Source organism: Pectinophora gossypiella, chromosome 1 (genome assembly GCF_024362695.1).
Source record: "Pectinophora gossypiella chromosome 1, ilPecGoss1.1, whole genome shotgun sequence".
In the NCBI taxonomy this organism is placed as follows: domain Eukaryota; kingdom Metazoa; phylum Arthropoda; class Insecta; order Lepidoptera; family Gelechiidae; genus Pectinophora; species Pectinophora gossypiella.
Window position 1 is genome coordinate 8934197 of NC_065404.1, and position 10888 is coordinate 8945084.

Here is a 10888-nt window from a genome sequence, read left to right on the forward strand (position 1 = left end):
AGATTGACAGTTTTGTCTAGCCCATTCACGCGGGGGCGCTAGAGCGGGGCGGGGCGGCAGCGGGCGGGGGCGGCGATGCACTTCCGTAAACAATCGCGCGTGTCGACGACGCGCGACGCGACCCGGCGACGCTCAGACTGCGTGATGCTCGCAGCTTCTACTTTACGACTATTGCCGCCCCCACCCGAAATGCAGTCTTCCTGAATTACACAATCATTACCTATTTTTATTCGTAACACATTCCTCGATACCGTACTGGAGCATGAGTTTCCTGCACGAATAATTCAGTCAAGCTCTTTATACTGACTAATCTTCAATAAACGATACTTTTAACGTACTTTAAAGAAAATATGCTCGCTTAATAGCAACTGAATGCGATGAAAAGCTGGAATGTTTTCGTTCCGACGTTTAACAACATTACGAGTAAATTTATTTGAGATGGCGTGCATCCTTTATTCCCGTAAGACATTAAACAAATAGGCAGATATGATCACGATTTCCCGGGCAAATAGCGGCGATCACAATGTAGGTTCTCACGGCACCTGTCGACTGCTGTATAAAGTTAAGGGCCAACTCGTGCATGCCAATCACGTCCTATGATTTCGCCGGCGGCTCTGCTCTGCCGATAAACGTCAAATCGTATTTACCTACTAGCATCTGTAACGAACCATGTGACGACTTTCTAACAAGTATTAACAATAGCCGACTACGCCAACGCTACGTAATTGTATTTTGATTGCAGAAAGAATGATTTCTCTAAAATCATGTATTAGGTAGGTACGGTGAAAGTTGCATCATGTTGCATGCGGTGCTAATAAATCTGTGCGCGTGTCGCCGTGTTTAACTTTCAGCTATTTTTCATAACTGTACAAAGGACTGCAAGCTTTTTATGGCAACGCGCCAATACCATAAACTGCTAGAGGATTTGTAGAAGCTCAACTCAGAAGTAAAGTTTATTTTCTGAAATATAAGACTTTTAATCTAGCTGCACTACTGACACACAGACGTTTTAAATGAAATGGCTTGTGACTAAACCAATTGACTCTGTGGCGATAGTGTCTTAAAGTGCACGTAAAATAAATATTCATGTAAAGGCCGTATGGAAGCGTAACGTCCGACAACGACGTGAGTAAATATTTACACAGAGACTACATTTACATAACAGTTCTATGGCATAAACTTTCTTTTTTTCTACTCTATTATTACTACCGTGTGTTATGTTATTGTTTTTATGTTAAACTCATCATTTCCCTAGCGCTTTCACGGGATCCGCTTATCCTTAGCTTAGCGCTTACGCTTGCACTAAGATAAGTTATACAAGAATATTAACAAATAGGAATACGATTTTGAATCACCTAATTCATCATAGCTAACTCGAATTTCAAAAAAGTCGTCCGAATGTAATTTGCAAAAGATAATATTGAAAGCTGAACGCAAAAATATAGCTCCAACACGCCCCGTTTCACGTCAAATTATAATTAGATCATCAATCATTTTGGGAGAGCTTTCATACTTCGCCCGTGTCCTGGTTGAAATCGTTTTCCTGGTCCCGACTGATATTACTGATCGATTGAATTTTCCTACGACAGTTTTCCGTTCCAGTAGACTGCAGGTAAAATACGGGGTTTCCTCTTGACTATAATATTGTTGTACATTTGCATATTAAATGCGCTTCATTGCCTCAGGAAATTTAAAGGACGAGAATGCATAAATTCATTGTAAGTGTGCATAATTTTGTGATCAAAGTAGATAATTATCTTCGTAAATATGAATATATTCCCGGCTAGGCAGTATTTCCCATCGTGTCGCAAGCTGCGCCTGCGCCGCCGCCGCGCCGCAGGGCGGGGGACGGCGCGCGCGCCGGTATCGTCGACCATCGTGAGAAAGTTTCGCGATCCGCCGCCCAATCACTCGCCTATCTAACATTAATCCTACACCGCGGTCTCTTTGACAGCTAAGTAAGGCCAAAAGCGATTTGTATTAATTACACTTTATCGGACCGTATCGAACGATAGGAATTTCATTCGGGTTAAACTTAAATCAATTACAAAGTTATGATAAATTGACAATGTCAGCTTTGTCCTGAGTATGGCGTGGGGTATCACGTTACGGCGGCTCAGCGGTAGCTGTCTAACTCGGATGTTTGATGGCGCGGTGTATCGATGGGTCTCGGCGGGTGGGGCGCGACGTCCATTGTCTAAGTGTCGAATTTTATTTACGACGACGTGTGTGCGCCTGCGCCGTCACCTGACGCCGCTGATGACTATCTCGCATCATCGCCGGGTGGTCGCGTTTTCTCCGACCCACTGTAGTAAACGGATTACCTGACTCTAATGTAAATACTGCGCCATGCTGGCATATACAGGAATAATTACAGTCTCAGATAGCCATTGGGCTTGATTGCAATCAAGACTTGTCTTTCTTCCAGATCTATGAGGCTATAATGATATTTTATCTTAATCACTGCATATTTGCCGCAATACATGTTTGTTGTGTTATATTTAAACAAGTTATGTGTAATGACATCATTCAGCCAACATAGTGTTACAAGATTCCATGCTAGTGACGCAAAGTCGTCAGCTTATTTAGTTTTAGCGGTTTTAAGCAGGTTTTTGTTTGCTGTGAAACATTATGAGTCAAGGATAACGGAGCTTCCAGACACATTGCTAAGTAACGAGAAAATTCTTTGCATTGTAACTGTCAGCCATACAGAACATATAAAACAACACTGTCGGTACTCCGGCAGTTATAAATAAAATATCCAAGGAGATCTTGTCAATTATTGGAACTTAATTAACATTGTCTTAAACCTTATTAAGGATGAAATACTTGATGCTATATGTCATTAACGAGGATCGAAAGTAGGTATATGTAGTAGAGTTCCCCTCGGTAGCAATGTAAATCCTCATTTTCATTGCCGCTTGGACACTGATTAGATCATAAGTATATTTGCAATGTTAAGCACGGCTTCACACGGTGACCCAAGGCGAGCTTGGAGCATTAAAATTCCATAACCTCTTCGTTACTAGCAGTTGTTCTCGCGCTGAATGGGTAAATAAAGTTAACATAATGATGCAACTTCGTGTGCGTACAACTCGCCGCGGTACTACTTGCTGTAATCGCAACATTGATGTTCAATCATTGAATTTCACGGTACAATGTATGCACTGGTCTTTTGTGTGAGTTAGTACCAAATTGAATAATATCCGACCGTCGGGACCCGCATTACTCTCTGCAGATTTAAATAATATCGCGCGCTCTTTTTCTATGTAAAATGAAAGATTTTTAAATTAAATTTTGAATATTACTAACTGCCGTTTTCTACTAATAATACTTATCTATCTATCCATAATTTTGAAATTCGTGATAGCCCTGTTCGGAAAACGCGTCTACGTCGTAGGGTCACGGGTTCGAACCCCGGCTCTAGTTCTAAACCGCTGAATTCGACTATATGAGTTCATGTTTGGATCATAGACAATAATTGATACTTAAGTATCACGTGGGTGGTTTCCAATAATTGGGTCGCCCCCTATTACAAGGGGTGTAAACACAGCAGATGAGGTGTGGATGTAATGTAATGTAGTATATTTACATCTCTGCCTACCTCTTCGCAGACACGGGTAATGCTATGTTTATGTCATGTTTTCGCATACTACAGTCACTTATTTTGGATTTTGCCACTTATTTTGACGTATTTCGCATCATAGTAATTCAACTCGTATGCGGTATTAACATGGTAAACTATGCCATCCATTACGACACTAGCCATTTGGTATGATTACAATGAGCGGAGGGTGCGAGCGAACACCCCCGACCTTTTTTCTTTCGTTGTCCATTCCGCCGCGGTTCAGAACAAGAAACATAAAAGGTCCGGAATATCGCACCAAACATCTACACGCCCGCCGTGTCCTTCGGGTTCTAAATTATTCATTCCCGACTTCAGGAGCTAAAATACGTTCTCATCTGCGAACTCGTATCCTTTTCTTTGAACGCATAAATTATTCATGAGCCTTACGTGATTTTCTTCGCGATTTAATTTCTATACACCTTCCGAGGTTTGCGCTCGTATACAAAATTGATACAATTTGTTACTTCTTAACGTAACAGCTCCAGCTAGCTTTTTTTAAGTTTATATTTTTTTTAGTCACTGCGCTTTAATACACTCCAGTTGTATTTCCTATGGGAGTCGAGGCTGTGTAAATAGACAGCGATTCTCAGAACCTTTATTTGTTTCTCAAACACAGAGACTCATCGTGTGGACTGGGAAATACTAACATTCTCTTTGCGGCAGAAAGTGGAAGTAACTTCAAATCAATGTGATCTGAAAACAATAAATACAAGGAGTACACAATCTTCGAATAAAAATATAAATAAGTAAGTATATGACACTTCTAAGTTTGGCACAAGGAGAGCTTGTCAAAGGAAAAATATTTTTAAAAGTTTGTTATTTTCCGTCACGGTCGCCTGTATAGTATAAGTAATTTGGTAAGAGCGTGGGGAAGACAACAGATGGACTAAGGCTTTATTGTATGGTGGCCAAGGGATGGTATGCGATATCGAGGCAGACCATCAGCCCGATGGTCGGATGACATTGTGAGGTACGCCGGAAAACTGTGGATGAGACTTGCACAGAAACTTGAAAGCGAAGAGGCCTCTACTCAGCAGTGGGTAGATACAGGCTGAGTAGATAGATAGTTGGTGATGTTTGAACCGCTTGGCTTCTGGTTGACCAATGCATTAATGCCGTCGGAAGAAGGTGCCGGATCGCGCCATCAATTACTCGGGGCACAATTACCCCATTACCCCAGGCCGGGGTTGAGAGGCGCCCTCGCCAGCCCATTGCGGAAGTGTTATAACAACTTTAGGGGCGCTTCTTTTATAAATAAATAGCCTCTTAAATGTGAAAAGTTGCCGCGATGAACCTTTACACCGCCACAAGTTTCCATTAAACTCTTCTACTTTTAAAATTAAGTACTCTCATTTTATTTTATAGAGTAGAATTAATGGCAAAATCAATCAGTGTTGTAAACGATAATGTTCCCAGCGTAATTAAATTAAATAGTCGTTCGTGACCGTATGTAGAATCCTACCTTTTAATTAAGTTGAATAATTCGCCTGCATGCAATATTCAATGCGGCTTAAAATAACATATCATTTTCCGCTTTTAACCTAGAAACTAAATAGATATTGGCCACTAGATAAAATGACTTCATCGTTAGCCCGTTCGCTTAGGAATTGCACACACTAACGTAGAATTATGTTAGGCATCCAGCCATTTTACAAATCATATGCAAGACTTTATGTTGAAATCTCGCCGTAATATTGATTTTATCGCACTTACATCGTCTACACGATATTTAGAAAATAATGTTATCAGGCGTTTATTATCGCTTAAAGTCCGTTTAGTATTTCTTAATACTCACAAGTAGAATAGGATTATTGAATTTAAAGTCGTTTTGTATGAGGCATAATGATTAAATTCTGAAGAAAACATGCCGTGAATGCGCGCCGCATTTCTTTACATAATTGTATAGTAAAGGTAAGTAATGATGGAAATTGTTTGACGATAACAGTTGCGTAGGCGTTGGCTTCGAGGCGGGAACTAATGGTCTCCGCGGTGTCTCTGGTCGATGGCGACTCAATATAAATGGCCGCCACATCCGGTCCAGTTCGCCTGATTCTGTCGACCCTCCACGCACCCACATTTGTTATTGACAACGAATCATAAATAATCAATCTTCGCACATTCTGTAATTGGTTGGAATTTATGTAACTTTTCAGAAGACAAGACAAAATGAAGAAACGTTACTAGCATAGGATCGTGTAACGACACATTGTTGTGTATACAGTTACGTTCAAAAGTTTATAAGATAGCATAGCCAAGTAAGTGCTTAGTAATAATTTTCTCTAACAGAAAATAAATTTCCTTGAAGCAAGCAGCCTGGCTGTTTGGTAGGCTCGTGGGGTTCAGTGACAACGTGCGGTGGTCCCGGCCACTCACCCTGGGTTTACGAGCGCGCGCACAAAGGTGCATTAGTGGAACAACAGGAACTAGCACGCCTCTAGCCCAGCTCTAGTCGGCGGATTATGATTTATGAGCCGTTAATGCAAATCTATAGTTCCAACTTCGAAAGTCGAGGTTCTGAAGCCCGCTGGCCCGCTCTATGCGACGCTGCCCGACGGCTTTAAACAATCTTATGATCTCGATCTAATCACCGCACATACGTCCATTCGATTCAATTTCCCGAAGCGCCTACAAATTACGAGTGCATCCATCACATGCCCTCAATCGTTGGAGGCAGAACGTCTAAACAAACAACTTAATTTACGATTAGAAACTGTGAAAGGTATTGCAGGTACCTACGTTACTTTGATTCATGTGTAAGTTTGACTCCGAAACGTGATTATCTCAACATTCATGATGATTTTGATAACCTTTGAACTGTTATAAATTGGTGTAAACTCTGTCTTGTATTTGATAAGGTAATTTATTTAATGCACAAACACAATAACTTTTTGAATAAAATAAGTTCACGAGTTTCAGAAGTCAAATTGTGTTAAAGTAACATAATTAAAGAAGCTAATTAGTTCACAGAAGTTCTGTCAATCGCGTCAATTTTCAGTTATCCAATTTCCGAAACCAAATTAAAGATTCCGCTCATAAAATTTTCTCAGATAAAATCTAATTTGGATAAGTATATTTATGTTCTGTTTTCATAACGTCGTCTTTTTGTGCACACGAGGAAGCGAAATACGTACCTATTAGATTTATTACATCGCCGCGCCGTGTGTACAAACACTGCATCGCTTTATTAGAAGTTTCGTATCAACAATAATTTACTGAAATTGGCCCACGTAGTCCTCTAACTTGTATGAAGATAACTTGATACAACTCGTATAAAACAAACATTTTACGGTGCCGTTATTGTTCTATTCTATCTAAGTGTTCTAGTATCGTAAATGTCTTTGTATTTCATATTTATACAATAGAAATGCATTTGTAAACATGAAATACTAGGATATACGATAGGTACTTTAGCTACGTCATAAAATAAGGAACGGCAACTCTCCGCTCCTTACCAGCGGTTTAGCTAGGTTTACCTAACCCCCTTCGGTCTTCAATCGTATGGACGTCAGATATCACACACACAAATCCGCGTGTACGATAACGTCAATGTGTAGTGTCTGCATAAAACAAGTTGTTTTGTATGAAGTGTCCGGGGCTACGTACTCTATTTGAGTCAAAAGTACACCTTTGCCCTTTTTACATGTTGAATTTTGTTGATATACCCGATGCATCAAAGTAGTCGCGGAATAAGTTAATATTGATACTTACAGTGATGGTGTCATAGATGCCATTTTGATCTGTCCGGAGTTGGGGCGCGGCGGTGGTGACCGGCGGCGCGGGCGCACGAGCGGACGGAGGCGAGAGCGGGAGCGGGTCTCCATTTCGCGCCCATGTTCGGTGAATCTGCCAACTGGTATCCGAGAACCGTGCCCTGTCCTGTATAACAAACATTGCTAGTTTTAATCGTCTATTTAAACTATATTAGTAGGTATAATGTAACCTTGTCCAAACGACCAACGACTATGCAAAATTTTTTTATAATACACAATGTCTATTCTATTCTATAAATTACAAGTTACCTATGACTAAATGTTTACTTACTGATAAAAACCATGTGATTAAAAATATCACTTGGATAAGTAAACCATATATTCTTTATTGCTTCAATATGTACTCAATAATCTCTACTGATTACTATGCAAACATCATCTATTTTATAAACATTATTTAAGTAGAAGTAGTTCCCTCATTACACTAACAACATAGTCAAGTTGAGATGTAGGTATGTGAGTTGCAAATACGCTCGCAAATTGAATTAGTGTAAAAAGTGAAGTGTGTCGTGTCATGAGTCGTGCTATTAGCGGCGGGACGCGACGCTGCGCCTCGTGGAAAGCCTCTTCTTCAACAAAGCCTCCCAGATCCGGGTTTAAATTACAATGAACTATTCTAGCACAGCGTCTATTATTCTTTGGACATGCGATTTTTTTCAGTTTCACCTCCAAATACATTAATATTACTCATGAGACGAGCTAAGACGAGTCTGGTCCACGGATCAATACGATCGCAATGAGCAATTCAAGTCACGTCCGAGCCCTCTCAGTTGGACTTCTTTGTAACACAAACTGTGGTCGTACAGGATATAGGCTATAAATAAACGAAAAAGGCGCAGCGTCGCGACTAGGTAACCCAATGACATACATGATGCTATGGTGCTAACATCGCCGCTCTTGGATACAACAACAGCTTATCACGTATGCACACATGCACCCCGGCCTTATTCCCAAAATGGTTCCAGTCCAAATCTGGCGATAAATTAAATGGGATAGTTTGGAAGACATCGATGTTCCAAGATCCAATCTAGATAATTTGGGAGAAATTGAATAATGATTGGATCGATAACTTACGAGGCTTGACAGCATCTCTCGCGACGTGAGAATTATTACAGGTCGTCAGGCAAACTGATCACACTTCAGAATGAACACATGTTTTATGTATTCGTTATGAATGTTTTGTTTTTGCGACAACTCACAAATTGTAGCAAATAGGGAAAACCGCTTATTATTCAACCACAAAATAATGAATCAAATTCAAATCACTCCCGCATAAGGACGTTTCGCTACAATGTAGGTAATTTGAGGAAGATTATCATTAAGTAACGTAAGTCATAAACAGACTGTGGTGTTGAGTAGAGCTATTTACATTACAAGTTACTGCAACTGCATCGCTCTTGTTTATCTCAGGTGCTAAAAAGGCAGGTTGTTTCAAAATCTTCGCCCTAGATTGTGTGAAAATAGCACGGTGGATTAACTAGTGCGGTGATAAGATAATAAACATCCCACGTGGGCCGCTGCAGATAGCTGGCAGCGTCGATGGAGCGCAGCGCAGGCGCGTGGGTGCGTGGCCACATGCACTTAACATTTGGTTACTACTTTCGACACGTATCGCCGAGATAACCGGCCGAGGAATTAATAAAGTTATCCACGCCGGTTGTGAACACTTCACGCTGTTTTAATATGGTTAAATTAAATCAACCTTCACAGAGTCTGTACAAGGATATGTTTATTTCTCATAGTAGGCATCGTAGTCGTAAAATCTGCCGGCAATAATATGATTTCATCAGTCTTAAAGAAGATTCTCTATAAGTTACTCATTTCTCCGCAAAAGCATCTGTTTTACTACTTAGTATTTCCATTTGTATCTAGCAGTAAAGTATTCCGATTAATAGTTCTCTCTTTTATCCAAATTTGTCGAGAAAGTGATAGAAAATGTAAGTAGGAACATATATGATTACTGTTACAAAAACAAACGTGCACAAGATTTGTGTCTTTGCTGTTATTTCTATGCGTATTCATAGGAAAGGACACGCCTATAGAATAGAATAGGATTCATTTGGAAAGCATAGTTTCTTGAATAGTGAAATCGTAAGACTTGGAGAGAGTATGAATTCCGAACGTCGGTTACGCCCACTTTGTTTAGTTTTACACATGCAAAGTGCGGGTTATTGAAAATTATGATAATCGCACACTTTTAACACCTCTCGAGCACGAAGTATACCGAGGCGACAACACGCTCGTTTCAATTATGAATTGGACCGGAAACGCCTTGAAAGTAATGTCGTATTAATAGAGCTCGAAATTATAAATTATAACGTAATAATAATGCTAAATAGAACATCCATTTAAAAACCATTAATATTTAAATGTTTACAATTTACAACACGCGTGTTTTAAACGTCTTGGTTTTGGTAATAGTCTATTATTAAGTATATTTTTAGAATTGTAATGTATGTCGCAGGTCAAGTGTTATCGGCGTGTGATGCTGATCGCACGGTTACATTCTTAGAATCCTGACGTAATATTTATGATAATAATACTAGAATGAACAAGGGCTGAGGTCATGGGTTCCGTCTTTCAAGATGTAAACATTTATAGAATATAAAGACCGATGTTCTAGTGATTAATTTTGTCATAATAACCTCATAGCGCCTTTTTGTAAAATTATATTCTGATGTTATTTTGTTAAACAATACTTACTTACCTCAATTTCATGTATCTAATCTGAAGGACCATTATTAATTTTGGATTAAAACTTGCGAGTCTATTGTGAGGTTTTGTTAGAAAGAAATATATCCAAATGTGATTTGTCAAAAAGGCGCTTACATGGTATTCACTATACCTAAGGCGACGATATGTAAAACTATTATCTAACGTGTATCCAAGTGGCGTCGCTAAACAAGCAAGGGGCAAGGACGTCGGGCAGTGAGCATTAGCAAGCTGATGACGTGACAGATAGTGCGCCGGACACGCGTTTTCGCTACTAACAACTCACAAGGTTTCTTTTCATCCTTTTATGTTGACTGTACCTCTTTCTGATACTATCTTACCAACATAAAAGCCATTAACGTCGTAGGTATTTATGTTTTATAGCTCTATGCTGCTTACATTACACATGGCAAAATCATAGTAAGTATGCTATTTTATTATCATTTGGCATTGAAGACTGGATAAACATCTGCGCATACGTCTTTCGATTCAATAGATTGTTGTACGCTAATACAAGTAGAAATAGATAGTTATTGACTCTACATTGGCAACTGAATAATCTTGTTGTAGGTAGGTATTTTCGTTGTTTGTGAATATCTCTTGAGCATGTGCGAAGGTTTTAGATCGCAAGGAAGGTAGTAATATATTTAGTTTCACGGAATTGACTCGCAAAGTGGCTAAACCGGCGGAGCGCGCAGTTCGCGTGAACTGCCGGCCTCTCCTCTGATAAGATAACCTTGCCTTTCAATTTACTTTGCCGAGCGAATACGGAGCAAGT

At 39.8% G+C, this 10888-nt stretch overlaps 1 protein-coding gene across 5 annotated transcripts in view; it reads right to left on the reverse strand.

Moving 5' to 3' along the window:
- Nucleotides 1-10888, reverse strand: part of LOC126366099 (tensin) — a 106804-nt gene that overhangs the window by 38876 nt on the left and 57040 nt on the right. For all 5 annotated transcript variants that reach the window (XM_050009042.1, XM_050009044.1, XM_050009038.1 and 2 more), the window contains one exon: nt 7337-7504. In XM_050009042.1, the coding sequence (XP_049864999.1) occupies nt 7337-7504 (168 nt within the window). The remainder of the gene's footprint in view (nt 1-7336; nt 7505-10888) is intronic.